Source organism: Capricornis sumatraensis, chromosome 3 (assembly GCF_032405125.1).
Source record: "Capricornis sumatraensis isolate serow.1 chromosome 3, serow.2, whole genome shotgun sequence".
Classification (NCBI taxonomy): Eukaryota; Metazoa; Chordata; class Mammalia; order Artiodactyla; family Bovidae; genus Capricornis; species Capricornis sumatraensis.
This window is the reverse complement of record NC_091071.1, coordinates 13,257,281-13,281,950: the sequence shown is the minus strand read 5'-3', so window position 1 is coordinate 13,281,950 and position 24,670 is coordinate 13,257,281. Positions and strand designations below refer to the sequence as shown.

Here is a 24,670-nt window from a genome sequence, read left to right as displayed (position 1 = left end):
GAAGGTGACACTTTTTCTCTCTTGAGAAAGCATCTTCTGGTCTCAGACTTTTTGGCCATCCAGCACCAGCTTTATGTTTATTTATTTATGGCTCTCTTCATTCGGAGAAGCCAATGGCACCCCACTCCAGTACTCTTGCCTGGAAAATCCCATGGATGAAAGAGCCTGGTGGGCTACAGTCCATGGGGTCGCTAAGAGTTGGACACGACTGAGCGACTTCCCTTTCACTTTTCACTTTCATGCATTGGAGAAGGAAATGGCAACCCACTCCAGTGTTCTTGCCTGGAGAATCCCAGGGACAGAGCCTGGTGAGCTGCCCTCTATGAGGACGCACAGAGTTGGACACGACTGAAGTGACTTAGCAGCAGCAGCAGCAGCAGCCCTTCGTTGCAGCACACAGGCTCTTCACTGATGCATGCAGGCTTTCTCTAGTTGTGGTGAGCAGAGGCTACTCTCTAGTTGCAGCATGCAGGCTTCTCATTATGGTAGCTTCTCTTGTTGCAGAGCATGGACTCTAGGGCATTCCGGCTTCAGTAGTTGGCTCAGGGCCTTAGCTGCCCCGTGGCTTGTAGAATGTTAGTCCCCAGAGCAAGGATCCCATATCCCCTGCACTGGCAGGCTGATTATTAACCACTGGACTGCCAGGGAAGTCCCCAGTGCCAGGTTTGACTAGCAGGAGCAACTTGGGGTGAGCAGCGGGTTAGTGCATGAATATAACAAGTGTGACTGTCCTAGACAGGGAACCATGTGGTGCTAACTCAGTGTGAATACCAGCAAGGCTGGGCCAGTCTCAGCTTCCTCCAGCTTTCTACTTTCACAAATACTGGATGATTTGTCTTTGGGTAAACATCCTGGACTGCATGTAAGGTAGTTTCCTCGCTTTGTCTTTTTCTTTAAAAGTGAAGTTATTAAGTGAAAAGGAACCAGCAGGACACAGCATCTTGAGTCCTGCTAGTCAGTATTCAGGATGAGCACACAGGGATGCATAAGAGAGCTCATGTCTTCTCCACATCTCTGCCAGCATTGAACAGTATTCTTTTAAGCAGTATTTGCTAGTTTGAAAGGCAAGATGCTAACTTGTTGTCAGCTGATGATGACCAGCCAGGGCGAAATTTTGGATCCTTTCGTCCTGTCGAACGGTAAGAGGTACATCCCTTTCTCAGTAGTCCTTGGACTGCCCCACCCCGTTTGGTGGCTCAGTCTTCCCTTTCTCACTGACATGTCATGCTTCTCCTATCCTCTTGGAAGTTTCATCTACACTGGGATCTGTTCCTGGACTGTCTTTTTCCGAATTATTGACATCTTGATGATGACATATGCTTGAATTTTGGAAGTAGGTTTTCAGCAAAGGCTCATGGAAGGCTATTACACTCTGGGAGTGGACTGATATATCTGCACTTTGGCAAGCTTGTATGTAGCCACCCGGGCTGTCTTTTTCTCCTGGGGCCAAGGTGTGGTGACTCTTGGTGGAGACACCCTCCCAAGCAGTCCGTGCAGAATGCCACACTGATGAATCCTGGGGGCTCAGACCCTGAAGGTCTGCTTTTGTCTAAGTCGGCCTAAGTTCACTTGGCCAGTGTCAGCTCTAGCATGGAAGTTCCGATACATGTTGAACTGAGCAAAGAAAGTACAAGCAAGGGATATCATTCATTCTCTAAGGGCACTTTGAATGCCCACCATGGTATCAAATATAGAGACATTTCAGGCTGGGTCCTTGGCCTTGCAGAGCTAACAATCTAGGTGAGAGAAAGGCATGCACATTAGTGGCTGAGATAGAGGGTAATCAGTTCTAAACAGATGCACATTAAGTTAGTAGGAGAAACAGAAGTTTGTCCAACTCTGTCTAGTGAGATGAGAAAGGGTCAGGAAAAATATCAAAAGAGAACATGATATTTCAGCTTCATCTTATGAAACAAGTTAGAGATCACCCGGTAGACAAATGGAGGGAACAGTGTGGACAGAGCTGTGTCTGGAGCTCTGAAATAGCATGGCATCTTGTGCAGAAGTGGGGAGCAAAAGGTATCAAAAGGTATAGTGGGACTTGAGGCGGGTGGGTTCTGAGGTGGTTTCCTTATTTTCGGTCAGAGATGCCATTGAAGTTTTTAAAGCAGGATCAGATAGGCTTTGGGAGAAGTAAACTCAACTGTGTGGAAGAGAGTGTGGAGGTGAGAATGTGAGGACAAAATCATTTTACTAGTAATACTGTAATTATTATTAGAGCATTCATTCTTGGAAGCATTTTCCTACCACAGTGTTTTTGGATCTGGACTAGCAATTGAATTAATGAAGAAGGTAGAGCAGCTACAGATATTTAACAAGTGAAAGCAGTAAGACTTGATGACTAAATTTATGTGTGACTGACCAGTATGAAGGAAGAGATTGGGATGAAGGTGTGATTTCTCTCCTGTACAGCTAGGCAACTTGGGGTCCAGCAATTACAGTATCTGTGAGGTTGTGGGAGGTGTTGGTTGAGATTTAGACATAAATACTAACAAATGATTAGGGATAGGCGGTATTGGAGGTACTAATCGTTGCCAGTTTCTTGGCTGTCTTTTGGTATTTTAAGAGTGTTGCACAGTTTTCAGAAATGGTTCCAGCTCTTCATTGATCAAGGTCATGCTGTGGAGAAAAGGATGTAGATGTTTATTTCATGTTTATTTTATTCATCTACTCCCAGATGTTTATTTCATTATTTCAAATTATTCCATGATTTTATTTCACAGAGATGTTTATTTCATATTTCCAGTGAAATAATGAAATAAACATTGGGTAGGTCAATTTCAGCTACTTTTCAACTCATACTTATATCTTCTCCTTCCAGGGGATGGCCAGGTGGATTTTGATGAATTCATGACCATTCTTGGCCCCAAACTGGTGTCTTCAGAAGGTCGCGATGGTTTTCTTGGAAACACAATAGACAGCATATTCTGGCAGGTGAGTTAAGATTTTGTTTAAAGATTAGATTTGATAGTAAACATGGGTTTGGGACTCACATTTGACTGTGAATTCTTGAGCTTCTGTTCAGCATGTGAAGCTCTCTTCTGGGCTCGACTGACATACATTTCTTGAACTGGACAACTAAGTTGAGATCGTACTAGGTCCCCTGAAAACAGGTATCAAAACTATACTCATTTAAGTCTTGGAAGAGTGAAATATCTCCCTATTTATTCCTTATTTCAAAAATAGTTTTACATTTTGGAGAAATGAGATTCCTCCTCTTCTGGTTCACAAAAGCTTTTTTCCTGGAGACACTTGCTAAGCTGCTAAGTCACTTCAGTCGTGTCCGACTCTGTGGGACCCCATAGACAGAAGCCCACCAGGCTCCCCCGTCCCTGGGATTCTCCAGGCAAGAACACTGGAGTGGGTTGCCATTTCCTTCTCCGATGCATGAAAGTGAAAAGTGAAAGGGAAGTCGCTCAGTCGTGTCCGACTCTTAGAGACCCCATGGACTGCAGCCTACCAGTCTCCTCCATCCATGGGATTTTCCAGGCAAGAGGACTGGAGTGGGGTGCCATTGCCTTCTCCGTGGAGACACTTAGGAAGGACATATTGGTATTACCTGTGCTCACTGCCATTCCCGGTTCAGGAGGTCCTGGCTGAAAGGATGATATGATTGCCTTGTGTGTTTGGATCCTATCTCTCAAGAGGACAGAATGGTTTTATCTCAAAATTTGTATTTGATACTTCTCAATTTGCTTCTGTTTCTATCTGCAAGCTCTTAGAAATTCCAAGTAACAATGACCTTCGAACTATTTTGATGTGCTATAAGTCATTTCTTTATATTCTTTAATTTTAAAATGTGAATATTATTTTGTGATTATGGAATTTGGGGAATGGCTCATCAATAATTACTTTTAAAATGTGAGTATAATTTGTCAAGTTAAATTGAATTATAGTTTAGACATGTAAAATACCATTCCACCACAGGGTGGTTTCTTTAATTTCTTGATGTGTTTTTTCCCTTAACCAACGAAACTTCTCTCATCTAGTTAAGGATTGCAGTTGGCCGTGTACCTCTAGTCTGAATCTGCTATCATCTTGCATATAACCAACAAGTACTTAGTAAGAACTTGTTACTTACCCTGTAGTCTAACAGTCACTATGGGCTTTACAAAAGACGTTTAAGACAGTCCTTCACAGAGAATAGAGTGGTGGTTGCTAAGGGGAAGGAGGGTGGGAGAGAGTTGGATTGGAAGTTTGGGATTAGCAGATGCAAACTGGTAAGGGGAGAATGGTATAGCACAGGGAACTATGTTCAATACTCTATGATAAACCACAATAGAAAAGAATATGAAAAAGAATGTATATATATGTATAACTGAGTCACTTTGCTCTACAGCAGAAATTGACACAACACTGTAATTCAACTATACCTCAATCCTATTGGTTACAAAGCGCATCTGCATTCAGTGGAGGGAGAGGACCCCTCCCAGTGAATCCCCAGAGGAGGGGTCATTGAGGACCGCCTCGGAGACTGGCGACCACAATGGGGAATGGGGCTGTAATTTGGCTTCAGTTTCCTGGCCTGACACTGCTGTCATGGCCTTTCATTTTCTTCAGGTTTTGGTTTCTCCCTATCTTAGAGGAAAACTGACCATGATGTTCTCTGTGTTCTGAGAAGTGAGCCCACCAGGCCCTAGGCTCACCTTGCAAATTAAGTCTGCTCTCCAGGGCTCACTCATTCCTGGCATTCTAGCCTACAGGGCCAAGGGGAGAAGAAAATCAAATGGGATTCTGCAAAATGGGCTATTTATCAGTTAGTGCTCATCCCCAAAGTTTTGAGCCCCTGGCTCTTTGCGGGAAACTGGTATCAGTGAAGATGGAATTGATTGGCTACTAAGACGAGGGCCATGCCCCAGAGTGTCTGTCCTCCCTGGGTACTTAGTCTGGGTGTGAGGCTCACAGATTTCTTGGCTGCCAGTTCAGAACCTCTCTCTTATGTAGCAAATAATAACCTGTGGAATTCTTATTGTCTTCTCCCTTATTCATCAAAGTCGTGCATGTTGGCTGTTACTGCTGTGATGCAGTTGAGCAGAACTTGGTGTATGTTAGTGGTGGAGAGGAGGGGAGGGGAGAGAGGAGCTGAGAGGGCCAGATGCAGGGTGGGGGCAGGGGGGGGGCTTTCATCCTCAACACTTCAACTCCATTGCAACTGCAGAGCAGCAGCATCCTCAAAGTCACTTTATTCTGCCAGTCACCCGCACCACACACCACGAGGCCACTTGTACCCAAGAAGGTATCTAATGCAACAGCTGCTCCCATGCTGTGAAGCATCTGCATCTCGGGTTCACCTGAGTCCCCACAACAGCCCCTCATCTTTCCTCCTCCATGACCTCCAGCACTGTGCACAGCTGTGTTCTGCCATGAGCTCACAGACTGTGGTAATGACCAAATGGCAGAGGTAATGGCCAGCATCACGGGAGATCATGCAGCTCTGGCGATCTAGGTCCAACCACCACTTCTGTTAAACTCTTCTCCCTTTAAAGAGAGAGAGATGAGTCCCACCCTTAGCTAGGAGAGGAGCCAGTGGTGTCTTACCATCGGGACTTACCTGTACCTGTAGAAGGTACAGGTAGAATACCTTGGCTCCTTGGCTCACATTTTTATCTTATGTATAATCAAACTTCACTAAGACGACTAATTTACAGGTTTGTTTTTTTTGGCTGTGCTGGGTCTTATTGCAGCGCATTGGTTGAAGAGCACAAGTTCTAAATCGCGTGGACTCAGTAGTTGCAAGCATATGGGCCTTAGTTGCCCTGAGGCATGTGGGATCCTGGGCCCCTGATCAGGGATCAGACCTGAGTTCCCTGCATTTGCAAGGTGGATCTTTACTACTGGATCACCAGGGAAGTCCCTAATTTACAGTTTCTGATTTAAGAAATGAAACACATCAATATTTAAGCAAATGGATCTGTTCAATGGATGGCATTGGATGTGTGGGAACAGGTTTGGGGCTGGAGGTTAAGAACAAAGAAACTCACAGGGCTTCCTGCTCTTTGTGCATGCTCCAGAGTGAGTTTTTACTTGCCTGTTTACAAATAGGTCTAGTTTATCTCACACCTGTGTGCACAGGAAAGAAACACTCCAGAAAGCTCCAGGTACAATATGATGCCAAATCTTTTCTGCATAAAAGAACTGGGGAAAATATGTCAGAGCATTGACAGTGACATTCCATATGTGATAGCATGATGAGTGATCATATCTTTCTGTATTTTTCAAAAGCTTGACAATGGGCATGCATTACTTGTATAATCAGAAAAGGAAGATGAAAGGAAAGTAAATGTAGTCCCCAGCTAGTCAAATAACTATGAAGTATCTACAATTTTTCATCTGTGAAACTAAATTATCTGCCCTGTGAGGTCGACCTTGGATAAAACTTGCAGGGAAAGCAAGTGAGACAGAAGAAATTATGTTCATTCACATGAGGTGTTTGTTGCATGTGATAAAGACCTAGAAAATACCAGGATTTTGACTTTTGTTCTTTTATGGATAACTTGCATTCCAGCAGGCAGAGTCGCTTCTTACATCAAATCTGGCACCAACAGAATGGTTCTCTCCTCAATATTTTGTCAACGTGCCACTCTATCGGAGTTTGGAATCCAAAGCTGCTGTTCTTAATCATCTTAGGAACCAAATAGCTTTCAGCAGCCATGCCTGTCACGAGGCCTGTTAGATTGACAGCGAATGCTTGAATCCCCAAAGCGATTTTACTGCCTGTGAAATATGGAGCATGGAAAACTCAGCAGAGGTTCTCAGAGTCTGCTTCCTGAACCAGCAGCATCAGCATCACCTGGGACATGTTAGATATGCAGACACCTGGACCCCACCCCAGAAGCACTGTATCAAAAACTCCAGGGTGGAGCTGGTATCTGGGTTCAATCCACCCTCCGGGTGGCTCTGATGCTCGCCCAAGATTGAGAGCCACTGAGATTTCAGTGATCCTGGCACATGGGGCAGGCATCCAGTAAGGCTTACTGGTCTGTTTCAAACCTTGGTCATTTGGATTTTTCCCTCATTTACCCATATTTATAAGTATCATTGGTCTTTAGTCCGTATAACAGTATACGTTTTAACTGTTTTAAAAGATGGAGGAATTACATGTCAATACGTAACTAATTTTCTAAGTAGGAATTGCCTTTCTAAGCATTGAAGCAACAGAAGAATCATAAATAAAAACTATTAAACTATTGAAAGCATGTTTCAGAAAGTAATTGGGAGACTTCTCTGGCAGTCCAGGGTTTGTTAAGACCCCCTGCTCCCAATGCAGGGGCACTGGGTTCTCTCACTGGTCAGGGAACTAGATCCCAGATGCCACAACTAAAGATCCTGCATGCTGCAACTAAGACCCAGCACAGCCAAATAAAGAAAGAAAGAAATAGCTTAAAAAGTAATAGGAAAAAATACAGCAATAGACTAAGGTATATGTGGAGAGCATTTCTAAAACCATATGGAAACCTCTAGATATGGTAATAGATGAGTGGGATAAGAAATAACAATTGATGGATACTTTAAACAAACATTAAAACAGTTCTCAACCTCACTAGAAATCTGAGGGATGTCTACTAAAATAGTAATTGGAGAACAGTTTTCATCTATCAAGTTGGAAAAGAATAAAACATATAATAGTGCTGTCAAGAGTGAGAGGAAACGGGCAAACTCATAAACTACCAGTAGAAATGTAAATTTTAAAACTTTTTTGAAAACGATTTGGTGATAGTGTTCTACAACTTTTCCAACGTTAAACGCTATAATTAAAAATAATTCTACGTCTAAGACTCTGTCATATGAAATTAGTTAGAGGTGTAGAAAAATGCGCTTAAAAAGATGGAATATTGTGCAATTTTAAAAAATAATATTTTCACTCTACGATCTAGAGATTTTAATTTACAGTATAATTACATCCTTGTCCTACAACTATTGTGTATCCATTTATATTCATACAGAGACAAAAACTGGGGAAAATGTAGTAATTCTGACAATACTAATTATTATGACTTGGAATAGAGGTGAATGTAAATTTTCTTTATCCTTGTATGTAGTTCCTGAAATTTCTACAATTAGGCCACAGGATCTACTCTGTTATTATTCAATGAAATTAACAAAATCACATTGTAAAACAACTGTTTTCAGTGGCCAAAAAAAAAGTGATTAGACTTTCTAATGCATGTATTCATTGCTATGGTAAATAAAGTACACAAAATTTACATGAGAGTTTAAAAGTTTATAATCAAAATGGTGACTGTCATCTGCCTGGAGGAAAAGAATTCAGGCAAAGCCTCTGAAGAAGCAGCGGTCACCCCAAGCAGCTGGGTGGCTACTTGTTCCAGAAGTCACAGGAGACCTGAGGCCAGCTGCAGTTCTGCAAGGTATCAGTCACCTTATATCCAGTTAGTATATCGAAAACTCACCTTTTACAAGAATGTCTGCATTGATTTCATAATCAGAAGAAAAATAATAAGTTGAAACTAATTTTAAATATCCCTTCTAAATAAATTCATGATGGGTTCTCAGCTTTGTGATTGGGTAGGGCTGATAGGTGACTTCAGGCAAAAAGAGGAAAAAGTCACTGGTCATATCCAGGAAACTCCTGGCACCAGTGACTTAATACTTATGTCCAGTGGAATCTTCCCATGTTACAGGTAAAGTTATTTTCTTTAATCTACTTAAAAGTCTAACACACAGGGTCTGTATGTAATATGAATGTACTGTCGACCTCAGGAAAGCATAGAATTTTCATTCAAAGTTATCTAAAAGAGGACTGGGTCTAGTAAGGGTAATATCTTGCGTTCACGTTCAGAGGGAAGAGAGAAAGAAGCAAGGCAGGTGTGGAGCCAGCGGAGACTTCTTGGGGTCTGGCTGATGAATCCTCTAAAATCCACAATTCAGATCAATTCAGTTGCTCACTCGTGTCCGACTCTTTGTGACCCCAGGCTTCCCTTTCTATCACCAACTCCTGGAGCCTACTCAAACTCATGTCCCTCATGTCAGTGATGCCATCTAACCATCTAGGGAAAACCACTAGACCATTCAGGTATGACCTAAATCAAATCCCTTATGATTATCTGGTGGAAGGGACAAATAGATTCAAGGGATTAGATCTGATAGAGTCCCTGAAGAACTATGGATGGAGGTTCGTGACATTGTACAGGAGGCAATGATCAAGACCATCCCCAAGAAAAAGAAATGCAAAAAGGCAAAATCGTTCTCTGAGGAGGCCTTACAAATAGCTGGGAAAAGAAGAGAAGCGAAAGGCAAAGGGGAAAAAGAAAGGAATACCCATTTGAATGCAGAGTTCCAAAGAACAGCAAGGAGAGATAAGAAAGCCTTCCTCAGTTATCAATACAAAGAAATAGAGGAAAACAACAAAATGGGAAAGACTAGAGATCTCTTCAAGAAAATTAGAGATACCAAGGGAACATTTCATGCAAAGATGGGCTCAGTAAAGGACAGAATGGACCTACCTAACAGAAGCAGAAGATATTAAGAAGAGATGGCAAAAATACACAGAAGACTTATACAAAAGAGATCATCATGACCTAGATAACCATGATGGTGTGATCACTCACCTAGAGAAAGACATCCTGGAATGCGAAGTCAAGTGGGCCTTAGGAAGCATTATTATGAACAGAGCTAGTGGAGGTGATAGAACTCCAGGTGAATTATTTCAAATCCTAAAAGATGATGCTGTGAAAGTGCTGCACTCAATATGCCAACAAATTTGGAAAACTGCACAGTGCCCACAGGACTGGAAAAGGTCAGTGTTCATTCCCATCCCAAAGAAAGACAATGCCAATTCAGTTCAGTTCAGTTGCTCAGTCATGTCCAACTCTCTGCAACCTCATGAACTACAGCGTGTCAGGCTTCCCTGTCCATCACCAACTCCCAGAGCTTACTCAAACTCATGTTCATGGAGTCAGTGATGCCATCCAACCATCTCATCCTCTGTCATCCCCTTCTCCCACCTTCAATGTTTCCCAGCATCGGGGTCTTTTCAAATGAGTCATTTCTTTATATCAGGTGATCAAAATACTGGAGTTTCAGCTTCAGCATCAGTCCTTCCGATGAATATTCAGGACTGATTTCCTTTAGGATGGACTGGTTGGATCTCCTTGCAGTCCAAGGGACTCTCAAGAGTCTTCTCCAGCACCACAGTTCAAAAGCATCAATTCTTCGGCGCTCAGCCTTCTTTATATTCCAACTCTCACATCCATAAATGACCACTGGAAAACCCAAAACTTTGACTAGACGGACCATTGTCAGCAAAGTAATGTCTCTGCTTTTTAATATATGCTGTTATATTGCTGTCTAGGTTGGTCATAATTTTTCTTCAAAGGAGCCTTTAATTTCATGGCTTCAGTCACCATCTGCAGTGATTTTGGAGCCCAAAAAAATAAAGTCTGTCACTGTTTCCATTGTTTCCCCATCTATTTGCCATGAAGTGATGGGACCAGATGCCATGATCTTAGTTTTCTGAATGTTGAGTTTTAAGCCAACTTTTTCCCTCTCTTCTTTCACTTTCATCAAGAGGCTCTTTTGTTCTTCTTTGCTTTCTGCCATAAGGGTGGTGTCACCTGCATATCTGAGGTTATTGATATTTCTCCTGGCAATCTTGATTCCAGCTTGTGCTTCTTCCAGCCCACTGTTTCTCATGATGTACTCTGCATAGAAGTTAAATAAGCAGGGTGACAATATACAGCCTTGATGTACTCCTTTTCCTATTTGGAACCAATCTGTTGTTCCATGTCCAGTTCTAACTGTTGCTTCCTGACCTGCATACAGATTTCTCAGGAGGCAGGTCAGGTGGTCTGATATTCCCATCTCTTAAATAATTTTCCACAGTTTGTTGTGATCCACGCAGTCAAAGGCTTTGGCATAGTCAATAAAGCAGAAGTAGATGTTTTTCTGGAACTCTCTTGCTTTTTTGATGATCCAGCGGATGCTGGAAATTTGATCTCTGGTTCCTCTGCCTTTTCTAAAACCAGCTTGAACATCTGGAGGTTCACGGTTCATGTACTGTTGAAGCCTGGCTTGGAGAATCTTGAGCATTATTTTGCTAGCGTGTGAAATGAGTGCAGTTGTGCAGTATATTTGAACACTCTTTGAACATCCTTTGGCATTGCCTCTCTTTGGGATTGGAATGAAAACTGCCCTTTTCCAGTCCTGTGGCCACTGCAGAGTTTTCCAAATCTGCTGGCATATTGAGTGCAGCACTTTCACAGCATCATCTTTTAGGATTTGAAATAGCTCAACTGGAATTCCATCACCTCCACTAGCTCTCTTCATAGTGATGCTTCCTAAAGCCCACTTGACTTCACATTCCAGGATGTCTGGCTCTAGGTGAGTGATCACCTGGGTGATTACCTGGGTCATGAAGATCTTCTTTGTATAGTTCTTCTGTGTATTCTTGCCACTTCTACTTAATATCTTCTGCTTCTGTTAGGTCCATACTACTTCTGTCCTTTATAGTGCCTATCTTTGCATAAAATGTTCCCTCGGTATCTCTAGTTTTCTTGAAGAGATCTCTAGTCTTTCCCATTCTATTGTTTTCCCCTATTTCTTTGCATTGATCTCTGAGAAAGGCTTTCTTATCTCCCCTTGCTATTCTTTGGATTTCTGCATTCAAATGGTTATATCTTTCCTTTTCTCCTTTGCCTTTTGCTTCTCTTCTTTCCCCAGCTATTTGTAAGGCCTCCTCAGAGAACCATTTTGCCTTTTTGCATTTCTTTTTTTGGGGGATGGTCTTGATCACTGCCTCCTGTACAATGTGAAGAACCTCCGTCCATAGTTCTTCAGGCACTCTATCAGATCTAATCCCTTCAACCTATTTGTCATTTCCACTCCATAATCGTAAGGGATTTGATTTAGGTCATACCTGAATGGTCTAGTTGTTTTCCCTACTTTCTTCAGTTTAAGTCTGAATTGGGCAATAAGGAGTTCATAATCTGAGCCACAGTCAGCTTCCTCTCTTGTTTTTGCTGACTTATAGAGCTTCTCCATCTTCAGCTGCAAAAAATATGATCAGTCTGATGTCGGTATTGACCATCTGGTGATATCCATGTGTAGAGTCTTCTCTTGTGTTATTGGAAGAGGGTGTTTGCTATGACCAGTGCATTCTCTTGGTGAAACTCTATTAACCCTTGCCCTGCTTCATTCTGTACTCCAAGGCCAAATTTGCCTGTTATTCCAGGTATCTCTTGACTCCATACTTTTGCATTCCAGTCCCCTATAATGAAAAGGACATTTTTGGGGGGTGTTAGTTCTTGAAGGTCTTGTAGGTCCTCATAGAACTGTTCAACTTCAGCTTCTTCAGCATTACTGGTCAGTGCATAGACTTAGATTACTGTGACACTGAATGGTTTACCATGAAACAAACAGAGATCATGCTGTCATTTTTGAGACCTCACCCAAGTACTGCATTTTGGACTCTTTTGTTGACTGTTGGTGCCTACTCCATTTCTTCTAAGGGCTTCTTGCCCACAGTAGTAGATATCATGGTCATCTCAGTTAAATTCACCCAGTCCATTTTAGTTTGCTGATTCCTAAATGTCGATGTTCACTCTTGCCATCTCCTGTTTGAGCACTTCCAATTTGCCTTGTTTCAGGGACCCAACATTCCAGGCTGCTATACAATCTTGCTCTTTACAGCATCGAACTTTAGTCCATCACGAGTCACATCCACACCTGAGTGTTGTTTTTGCTTTGGCTCAGTGTCTTCATTCTTTCTGGAGTTATTTCTCCGCTGATCTCCAGTAGCATATTGCACACCTACCGACCTGGGGAGTTCATCTTTCAGTGTCCTATCTTTCTGCCTGTTCATACTTTTCATCGGGTTCTCAAGGCAATACTGGAGTCAGTTGCCATTTCCTTCTCCAGGGGGTCTTTCTGACCCAGGGATCAAACCCCGGTCTCCTGCATTAATAGGGGGATTTTTTCTTTCCACCAGGAAATCCCCAGGTTAGATACTACATAACTTTAAATAGAGCGTTGAAAAAAGACTTCTCTGAGGAGATGATGTTTGAACTTACACTTAAATCATGAGGAAGTACCAGCCTGCAACCTCTGGGGTAAATGTTCACCACGGGGAGGCAACAGCAAATTCTAGGACCCTGAGGAGGGACAAGCTTGACTAGAGCTTGGTGGGCAAGTGGTAGGAGATGAGGTTGGGGATGTCTGTGTAAAGATCAGCTTTTGTGGGACACTATAGGTCCTATGTTGGGATATACATTCAGCAGAATGTGATTGAAACCAATCTAACAGTGGTACAAACAGAATAGAAGCAAATAGAAATCACCCTTAGTCAATTCTCTGCTGCCATCTGATTCATTACTCTGAAATCCTCCAGTATCACCCTATCCATGTGGCTTACGTCCACATCTGCATGCACCTATCAGAAAGCCAATGAAGGGAAACAGAGCACAAATCTTTGAAGAAGCTGCATACGTGACTTCTATTTATGTCCAATTGGCCAGAAGCTAGTCACGTGGTTGACCAGAAGTTGGTCATGTTGCCACACCCAGCAGCAAGGCATGCCTGGAAATGGTAGTCTTTCTTTTGGACAGCCTGGTCCCAGATTTTTAAATTAAGGTTTTTGGGTTTTTTTTTTTTTTTTTTTTTTTTTGCTATTGGGCTTCCCTGATAGCTCAGTTGGTAAAGCATCTGCCTGCAATGCAGAAGACCCCTGTTTGATTCCTGGGTCAGAAAAATCTGGTGGAGAAGGGATAGGCTACCCACTCCAGTATTCTTGGGCTTCCCTTGTGGCTTAGCTGGTAAATAATCCACCTTTACTGCAGGAGACCAGGGTTTGATCCCTGAGTTGGAAAGATCCCCTGGAGAAGGGAGAGGCTACCCACTCTGGTATTCTATCCTGGAGAATTCCAGGGACTGTATAGTCCATGGGGTTGCAAAGAGTCAGACATTACTGAGAGACTTTCACTTCCTTTTTGTTGTTCTTTAAGAGTTTATGGGGGACTTCCCTGGTGTTGGAGTGATTAAGATTCCACATTTCCACTGCAGGTGGCACTGGTTTGATCCCTGATCGGGGAACTAGGATCTCACATACTGAGCAGTGCGGCTAAAACATTTTTTGAAAATTTTAAAAAAGGAGAGGGAGTGAATTGACACTTATGGGAGCACTCTTTGTCTCAGTTCCCATCAAGACAAGGAGTGTGGATATGATTTTATGTAGAAGCAGTACTCCTTGGAGTATTTTAAGCAATGGAGGGGTATATTTTGATTTACATGCAAATAACATTACCACTGCTGTGGTGATAATTCCATCCACTGTGGATGGAATATAGGGGCTTAGAATGCAGATGGGGACTCAGGAAGTTATTCAAAAGTAGGAGAGCCATGTCGATGGCTTGCACTAGGGTGGGAGCAACTAAGGTAGTGAGAAGGGCACAGGTACAGGCTTTATTCTGGAGGCAGAGCTAGTCACTAAATAGAATAGTGTCATTTCCATAATGTATCTATTATTACCATTCATGTCTACAAATAACCTTCTTGGCCCATCCACTATTTTTATCTTGAATATTCCTTTTCTGATATTAACACTAACCTCAATTCATTTTCTTTTTTTTTGTTATTGTTGTTGTTGGTTTTACTGGTTATTTCCTTAGCCATCCTCTTTCCTTTAAAAAAAATTCTACTTTTTCAGGTGTCCCTCTCTTTATAAGAATCATAATGTCAGACTTGTCTTTATAAGCTGATCTGAGAGAATTTGTCTGTAAATAAAGTGTTTTAATCCCCCGGTTTATAACTGATGTGTGTTCGCAGTTCAGTTGTCGTGTAGTTTTGCTTCTTTATCTGTGTCCTTTGTTTTCTGTCTTTTGCTATACTGTTGTGTATGCTTTATCCTCTAAATGAAACATAAAGATAGCTCTTTTTGTTAAATTCCTATTCCTGATTTTTTACCTTTATGAAACATGTATTTTAAATTACATTTTCTGAATATTAAAGTGAAAGGAATAAAGAACTTCTGACATTTCCTTAAAGAAAAAATTGGCTTATATTTATTCTCTCATTTCTCTTCTCAATTTCTGTTAATATAGCTTGGTATTATATATTCTGATTTTGTAACATTTTTATTGAAATGGTTGTAGATTCACATGTGGTGTTAAAAAATAATTCAGAAAGATCCACCCAATTTCCCCCAGTGGCAATGTTTTGCAAGGTCATAGTATATTATCACAAGTGGGATTTTGACATTCATAAAATTCACCATATTCCTCCTATTTCCCTTATTTTATGTGCACTCATGTTCATGTATGTGTAGGTTCGCTACTCGACAGTTTTTTCAGATGTGGAGGTTTTGTGTATCTGACACCACATTCAAGATAGTGAACAGTGTTATCATACTCTCATGCGTCTACCCCCCATCCCTAACTGTAGCTAACCACTATTCAGTTTTTAGCTCATAACATTTTGTCACTTTAAGATATTTTTATAAGTAGAATCATGTAACCTTTTGGAATTGGCTTTTTTTAACTCAGCATAATATCCTTGAGATTCATTCAAGTTGTTGTGTGTATCAGTAGTTTGCTCTTTTCTTTTGGTGAATATATCATGGTATGGATGTACCACATTTAATTTAACCATTCACCTGTGAGGGACATCTGTGCTGTTTAAAGTTTTGGACTATTATGAATGAATAAATCTGCTCTTAGCATTTGTGTACAGGTTTTTGTGTAAACATACATTTTCATTTCTCTAGGATAAATGCTAGCGGGTGACAGAGGATGAGATGGTTGTATGGCATCACCGACTCAATGGACATGAGTTTGAGTACACTCCAGGAGTTGGTGATGGATAGGGAAGCCTGGCGTGCTGCAGTCCGTGGGGTCTCAAAGAATCAGACCCCACTGAGTGACTGAACTGAACTGAACTGACGATAAATGCCCTTGAGTGCAATTGCTGCATCATAAAATAATAGCATATTTAGTTTTATAAGAAACTGCCAAATTGTATTCCAGAGTGACAGGGATGTTTTACCTTCTTACCAACAATATGTGAAATGATCCAGTTCCTCCAAATGTTCACTAGCTCTGGTGTTGTCAGTGTTTTCATTTTAGCCATTCTGTTAGGAATGTAGTGAGAGTTCAGTTTGCATTTCCCTGATGGCTAAGCTTTTCCGGCGGTAATATGCCATCCATATATCCTCTTCCGTTGTTCTGTTTCTGGGCATCCATTCTGTTCCACTGGTTTATGTGTCTATCCTTCCGCCAATGTAACACCATTCTGATTACTGTAACTGTATCATAAGCCTTAATACCAAGTACATGATTCCTTCTACTTTAGTCTTGCTATCAAGATTGTTTATGCTATTCTAAGAGTCTGAGTTTTTCCATATAAACTCAAGAATAAGTTTGTATATAGCTACTAAACTTTGCTAAGATTTTGATAGAATTACATTAAACCTACAGATGAAATTGGGGCGATCTGACATCTTTATTATATTGAGTCTCCCCATCATGAACATATGCCTTTCCATTTATTTAGATCTCTTTACTTTTTGGCACTCTTGCTAGAGTTTTGCAAATTTTTTTTGCATTTTTTTAACGCTTTCCTTTTTGTTTCATTGATATTCTGTATCAGTTTCTCATTTCCAGTTTCATTGGCTTTTACTCTTATTTTTATTGTTTCCTTCTTTCTGACTGTTCTGGATTTTTTATTTTATTTGTTTTGTTTTTCTCTTCTTTTTCTAGGAACTTTGATTGTTGATTCATGTTATCTTTTTACTTTCATTCAATTATCCATATTCTTATTTATAGTCTTTTAAAATCATAAATTATTTAGAAATGTGTTGTTAAATTTCTTTGTATTTAGAGATTTTCCTAGTATCTTTCTGTTACTGGTTTTTAGTTTTATTCCATTATGATCAGAGAACACACTCTGTGATTTCAATTATATAAATTTTTGAGGTTTGTTGAATAGTCTCAGATATGGTATGTCTTGGTGAAATTTCCATGAGCACTTTAAAAATTTACTTTCTGTTGTTGTTGGGTCGAGTGTCCTATATATGTAAATTGGATCCTAAGTTGGTTGTTTGTGCTGTTTAGGTCTCTGTATCCTTGCCAATTTTCTCTCTAGCGGTTCTGTAATTTGCTAAGAGGGGTAGTACTGAAGTCCCCAGCTATGACTGTAGATCTATTTTTCCTTTAGGCTTTGTCCATTTTATTTCTTGTATTTTGAGGCTCTTTTTGTTTTCTTTTGTTGTGTCCATATTTAAGATCATGTGTACTTTTACTGATCCTCTTGGTGAGTTGATCCTTTTACCATTATGTAATGTTCTCTTTCCCTCTAGTAACTTTCTTGCTCTCACATCTACACCATTGGATATTAATATAGCCACTCCTGCTCCTTAAAATTAATATTTGCATAGTAAACAGCATACAGTTGGGCTGTATTTTTACCTATTCTGTCAATCTCTGTTTCTTGATTGCTGTGATTTGACCATTCCTGTTTAATTATTGAAGTATATGTTTGCCATTTTATTATTTGTTTTGTTTTTGTTTGTTCTAGTCCTTATTCCTCTGCTTTTCTTATCTTTCTGCAGGTTTCTTGAACACTTATAAGAATCCCATCTTGATTTATTTGTAGTACTTTTGAGTGTATCTCTTTGTATAGTTTTCATAGTGGTTGATTTGGGTATTACAGTACATATTTGTGTCTTCACAGTCTACTGCTGTCAACATTTTGCCTCTTTGAGTGGACTGGGAAGATAGTACTTACATTAACTTCTTTTGCCTTTCTACTTTGAAATATCAATATCAGATGGTATGATAATTTTGTCCCAATCATTAAATATGGTTTATAAAATTCATGAATAAAAGAACAGTTTATTGTATTGACCTAAGATATTTTTATTCTTTTTAATATCCCATCTTCCTTTTTGATTCTTCAAGATTCTTTATTTCATCATTTCTTTGCTTGTCTGAAGAATTTCTTTTAGGCAGTCTTCAAAGATAAATTTGATAGCAGCAAGTTCTTTTACTTTTTATTCATCTGAGACTCTCTTGATTTGCCCTCATTCCTAGAGAGGATAACTTTGCCAGTTGTGTCCTGCAGATGATAGTTGTTTTTCTTCCTTTCTCAGAACTTGAAAAATGTTATGCCACTTCCTTCTGGTTGCCATGATTTCAGAAAAGCAATCTGTTGTCATCTGAATTGTTTTCTCACTGTAGGTGATGCATCATCTCTCTCTGGCTGCTTTCCAGAATTTTTCTGAGTTTTTAATGTTTTTAACTTTAATTCTGAAATGTCTTAGAATGGGTTTATTTGGGTTCATCCAGTTTGAGGTATGATTAACTTCTTCAATTTGTAGGTTTATTTATTTATTTATTTTTTTACCAAATTTGGAAAATTTTAGCCACTTCTTTGATCATTCTTTGTTTATCATTCTGTGATCCCTCTTCTGAGACTCAGATGAGTGTTGTAACCTTTTTATTGTTGCACAGGTCCCCGAGTTTCTTTCATTTTTTTCATTTAGTCTTGTTTTTTCCTACTGTTCATATTGTGTGAACTCTATTGACCTATCCTCAAGTTCATTGATTCTAACCTCCGCCTTCTCTACTTTACTCTCCTGTTCAGCAACTTTTTTATTTCTGCAGTTATATTTTTCAGTTCTATAATTTTCATTGGGTTCTTTTTTTATAACTTCTATTTCCTTGTTGAGATTTCCTCATTTTTAGTTTGTTTTAAGAAAGCTTGATATTGATCTTTGAAGGATTTTTATAATGTCTCCTTTAAAATCCTTGTCAGGTAATTCCAACATCTGATTCATCTCAGTGTTTGTGTCTGTTGAGTGTCTTTTCTCATTTAGGTTGTGATTTTCTTGGTTTTTGATATGATAGGGAGTTTCCTATTATAAGCTAGCTATATGTTAATATATTTTAGCATTTAAAGATTTATTTAGTAGATAATCATACTCTTTAGGCTTCCCTGGTGGCTCAGTGGTAGATAATACAATTGCCAGTGCAGGAGATGTGCGTTTGATCCCTGGGTCGGGAAGATCCCCCGGAGAAGGAAATGGAACCCACTCCAGCACTCTGGCCTGGGAAATCCCATGGACAGAGGAGCCTGGTCGCTTCAGTCCGTGGGATCACAAAAGGATTGGACACAATTTAGCAACTAAACAAAAACAACAACATCCTCTTTAGGCTTAACATGTAGATCCTGTCTTACATTTTTGGGGGGCCATGGCTCCAATGACACCTTCATTTCAGAGCATTTGGGATGATACTTTGGTCAACTTAGTTTATCTGATGCTGCAGGAGCCCCCAGTTGGGCCCTCCTTGTGTTGCTCAAGAGGTGGAAAGGAGATGTCCTTAGGCCAGGTTGACAAGTGTCTTTTCTTGGGGAAAGAGATATTCAGGCAGGAAAGGAGAGGCTTCATTAGCTAAGTATGTCTTGTGGTGGGATTCTCCTCCGCCTCTGGGGACCAAACGGTGTTCCCCAGGCCAGGTGCTTGTTGTGATCCATTTGATCCAGTGAATCCACAATGAGATCCATTTTGCTGTTGGGGGCAGAAGTAAAGAGTCTCCAACCAACCCATGAAGACAGAGGTTTCCTGGGTCCCGCCTTTATTTGGGTGGAGATCCTTCTTGCTGAGGCTCCCTTGTTAATCACCATGACTGAGGGGAATTTCAAGCCTGCCAGAGAAAAAAAGCACTTCCCATGGCTGCTTATCTAGTGGGTCCCCCAGTAGATCCCCGTGGCCCTTTGTGGGCTTGCTTGGTGTGGTCTAATGGACTCCCATTCAGTCTGCGGGAGGAATGAGCCTACCTTCTATTGCTAGATTTAGGGACAGGAAATGTCAGATATGGGTTGCTTTCTTCCACTGGGGGAAGGTTAAAATGTCCTGCCCCATGTTGTTCCTCCAGTGCTGGTTCCCAGACTTGTTCGCCTTCCTCTTAGCACCTTTGGGAGTTCTCCTTTGGTTATATCTTACATTATTTCCACAGGTTAAGGTTGTACCTGGCAGGGAATAGCAGGGAAAAACAAATCTACAAAATGCTGCCTAGGCTAAAATCCCATTATTATTAAATAGATCCTTTAATCATTAAATTTTCTTGTCCCAGAATATTTTTTTGGTCTTGGTGTTTACTTTTGTAACTACATTTATAACAGTTAATTTTTCTAAATGGTTTTATTTACATTGTCATTTCTTTATCCTTTAAAATTCTTATATTTGAATTGTTAATTGTGATTCATTTCTCAGTTGACTGGAGAACTGTAATTTTTCATACTGGGGATCAGAGAGTTACTCAAGAAAAATGTTTTCCAAGCCCTCTGCAAACTTAAAGATATCCTTTTGTTAACTTTGCCCATGAAAGAAAAATGGTTGAATATATAGTTCTTGGGTGATAAAATGTTAACCTCAATATCCTATTACTGTTTTTCATAGTGTTTTACATAGAACTCTACTTTTCCAGATGTTTCCTAGAAGGAAAATGAAAGTTCCTTTGTCAAATAAATTATAGAAATGCTTCCTATTTCAAGCAGGTCACCTCTAAGAGATTCATAATATCTATTCAGTTCAGTTCAGTCGCTCAGTCGTGTCCAACTCCTTTGGACCCCATGGACTGCAGCACGCGAGGCCTCCCTGTCCATCACCAACTCTCGAAGTTTACTCAAACTCATGTCCGTTGAGTTGGTGATGCCATCCAACCATCTCATCCTCTGTCATCCCCTTCTCCTGCCTTCAGTCTTTCCCAGCATCAGGGTCTTTTCAAATGAGTCAGTTCTTTGCATCAGGTGGCCAAATTATTGGAGTTTCAGCTTCAACATCAGTCCTTCCGATGAATATTCAGGACTGATTTCCTTTAGGATGGACTGGTTGGATCTCCTTGCAGTCCAAGGGACTCTCAAGAGTCTTCACCAACCCCACTGTTCAAAAGCATCAATTCTTCAGCGCACAGCTTTCTTCACAGTCCAACTCTCACATCCATACATGACTACTGGTAAAACCATAGACTTGACTAGGCGCACCTGTGTTGGCAAAGTAATGTCTCTGCTTTTTAATATGCTGTCTAGGCTGGTCATAACTTTTCTTCCAAGGAGTAAGCGATTTTAATTTCACGGCTTCGGTCACCATCTGCAGTGATTTTGGAACCCCCCAAAATAAAGTCTGACACTGTTTCCACTGTTTCCCCATCTATTTCCCATGAAGTGATGGGACTGGATGCCATGATCTTCGTTTTCTGAATGTCCATTAGTTTAGTAAAAACTCTGTTATTGTCTTCATTTGAGAAACTTGTTTAATTTTGTTTAGCCTATTGATGTACTGATGATGGTCTGTGCTTTTCCTATAAACACATATTCATAATGTTTTCGGTTATAAGGAATAGGAAACCTAACCCTAGATTAAATAGTAGACAATGGTAAGAAGTAAGAAGTCTGGAGTGAGCTGTCAGAATGGGACAGAGGCTCAGTAATGTCAGCCCAGGTCTCTGAGTCTCAGTCTTCTTTTCCGTCATCCTCAGACTGTTGAAAGCACATCTTCATCCATGTTGCTTGCTGGTTGTAAGATGGCTGCTACAGCTTTGGACACCAGAACTGTATGAGGAGTGGGGTGGAGATGGCAGCAAAAGCTCTTTTTTTCTGAGAATGATTCTCTTTTTTAAAAAGAAAAGACTTTCTCAGAAGGCTCTGGAAGGTTTTCCCTTTAAATTTCATCAACCAAGCAAAAATCACTGCTAGCTGCAAAGGAGGCTGAGAAGATGAGTACCTACATGGCAGAGATGAATATAATAGCTTAAATCTGTAATGATCTACCATCAGGGCTCAACTTATTGTTCTCCTGAATTAAATCAGGTTTCTCTAAGAAAGGAAGATGGCAGGTTAAGTGGCTGTTGGGTACACTATAAATGGTGCCCACCACAATCTTCCTCTAAGTAAAATGGTGGGCAGAATGCATCACTGGATATACTTTTAGCTGTCTGTCCATTGTGTTTTGTACTTTGTAGGGAAGGATTTGGAGGATGGCTTGATTATATCCCTCGCAGAGAACCTGTTTTGTTTTGCCCAGTGCTTATAATCTTTCTTATTTATGTAAAATCTTATGTTGTGCAGAATGAGTCTTTTTATTACTTTGCCTGGCTTTCAGGGAGCTCTTCTAATATGTGAACTTGGGCCTTTCTTCCACCCAGTACTGTTTTCTATTATTATCTTTTTAATTATTGCTTCTTCTCTTATTGTTTTGTTTTCCTGCCTGTGCAACATAAAATTCTTAAGATGAACTTCTGTTCTCTTTCTTCTTATTTGTCACTTTCTCTCTTCCTATTTCATTCCTTTTCCATCCTAACTCTGAGAAAATCTAAAGTTGGTCCTCTACATATTAATCCTGTGTGACCTTCAATGTAATTTTAAATTTGCAATTAGTTTTTGAGTTTCTTAACGTTTTTTTTTTTCTTTTCTGTTTCTTTATTTCAACTTTTTTCTCCTCTAGCTTCCTATTTCTATTTCATAGTGAGCATATCCTCTTGGATATTTTAAGGTATCATTTTTTGAACAGTGATTTTTTTTTTCAGTTATTGACCCCCCTGCCTTGCCGCCCCAGTCAGAATAATGTTTATTTTCCCTTGATCTTCATTATCTTTTTAAAAGTACTGTGCTAACTTTTTTTCTAATCTGTTTTCCCCAGTGTCCTGGTATTGGTCACAGGGCACAGGGGCTATTTAGCACAGTTTCCCAACTTCTTTAGGACTGTGTTTTCCTCTTGTGGAATATATAGCTGGTGGTTTCTTTCCACATTCATATCCAGGACCATGGCAATTAGGGGAAATTCCTCCCAGATTTTGGCCTGTGGTCTTCTCTTATCTTCAGTTCACAGTTGGTACTGGGCTGGCTTTCCTTTTTATTTACTCCTGTGTGTATTCTTTGGGGAAATTAGCAAGCAAATGTAGTTTGACTCTGGGCCAGCACTTATATTCAGTTGGTGGAGACTTGGGAAATTCCCAGGGAGGCAGTAGGCAGTAATAGAAAAAAGCCCAGGACTTTTGAACAATCTGTCTTCCTGCAGATCTGCCTCTTACTTGCTGTGTGACGGTAAGCCCATTACTCTACCCCTCAGAACCTCTGCTTCCTTAACTGTAATAGGAATATCCATATAACAGGGATGTTGTTGTTCAGTTTCTCAGTCATGTCCCACTCTTTGCCACCCCATGGACTGCAGTATGCCAGGCTTCCCTGTCCTTCACCATCTCCCAGAGTTTGCTCAAACTTATTTCCGTTGAGTTGGTGATGTCATCCAACCATCTCATCCTCTGTTGTCCCATTCTCCTCCTGCTTTCTGTCTTCCCCAGCATCAGTGCCTTTTCCGATGAGTCTGCTCTTTGCATCAAGTGGCCAAAGTATTAGAGCTTCAGCTTTAGCATCAGTCATTCCAATGAATATTCAGGGTAGATTTCCTTTAGGATTGACTGGTTTGATCTCTTTGCAGTCCAAGGGACTCTCAAGAGTCTTCTTCTCCAGCACCACAGTTCGTCAGGGATATTGAGAATAAAATGGAAACCACCTCTGAGGAGCTTGTTAAGTTAAGTCCCCTCCCTCCTGTTTCTGATACTCCACAGTGAAACAGCAAGCATCCAGACAAGCTTCTTGCAGTCATCCCTTCTCTCATGGCCCAGACACTGTCCTGTACCTGGACCCCATTCTCTTCTTCATCTTGAGAGACCCTTTCCACGTGGACAATGGGTTTGAGATACTGAATATCCTACTGAGATACACCCTCTGCCAACTTTTCTCTGTCCGCCAGGACTTTCTCAGTGTTCCTTTTTGAGAGGCAGTGTAGTGTAATGGTTAGGGTCACAGGCTGCTTGTGAATTCTAGATCTGCCTCTGATGAGCTGTGGGACCAAAATCAGATTTCACGTCCTCCTCTCTGCTTCATTTTCCTTGTATTTAAAATGTGGATAGTGATATACCTGCCTCATAGGGTTAACTGAATTGTGTGATGCTCTTAGATCACTTCCTGACACAGGACAAGCAAGGTATCAGTGCTTGCTGCTGTGACGATGATGATACTGATGGTAGCTGCCACCGTCGCCACATCAGACCCTCCTGCCACAGACTTCTGCATCTGGGCACACCCCTTTCTGTCTAGCCCAGTGCAGTCCTCATGGCTGAATCACTCCTCCCCTTCCCCCAACCCTGTTCCCGTTGGCTCCTGGAATTGCACCTGATTCCCTTCCCTGTCTGCCTTGCCCTCCAGCAGTCACCTTCTCCATTCCCAGCTATATTTGCCCCAACACTGTGAGAGATGAAGGATGGAGACTGCAGAGTGTCTGTCCTTGGAGACGTTGCAAAAAAGACAAGCCCGCCATGTGGAAAGATTTAAACATTTATCTGCCTAAAGGCAAAAAACTGAACAGGCGATCCTTCAAGGTCATGCCTGTGCTCAAAATCTTCCAAAGGCTCCGCTTCTCCCTCAGGACAGAGTCCAGATTCCAAAGCTTCTTCTGATCTTCCCTGCTCACCCCTTGAACCTGGTGCCCCTGGCTGGGTTCAAGCTACCAGTGAGACTCCAAAACTACTGAGTCCCGACCACACACCACTTCCTTGTGCCTCTACGCCTTCCCACTGGGGCTCCCCTTGGCCCAGACAGCCCCTCCCTTCCCGCCTGCCTCCCTAAACTTAGGGAATCCCTTAGGCCCCCCAGCCAGGGGTATAGC

General features: G+C 41.0%; 1 protein-coding gene across 1 annotated transcript in view; it reads left to right on the top strand.

Moving 5' to 3' along the window:
• Positions 1–24,670, top strand: part of CALN1 (calneuron 1) — a 452,352-nt gene that overhangs the window by 280,208 nt on the left and 147,474 nt on the right. The window contains exon 4 of the mRNA XM_068969439.1: positions 2,822–2,934. Within this exon, the coding sequence (XP_068825540.1) occupies positions 2,822–2,934 (113 nt within the window). The remainder of the gene's footprint in view (positions 1–2,821; positions 2,935–24,670) is intronic.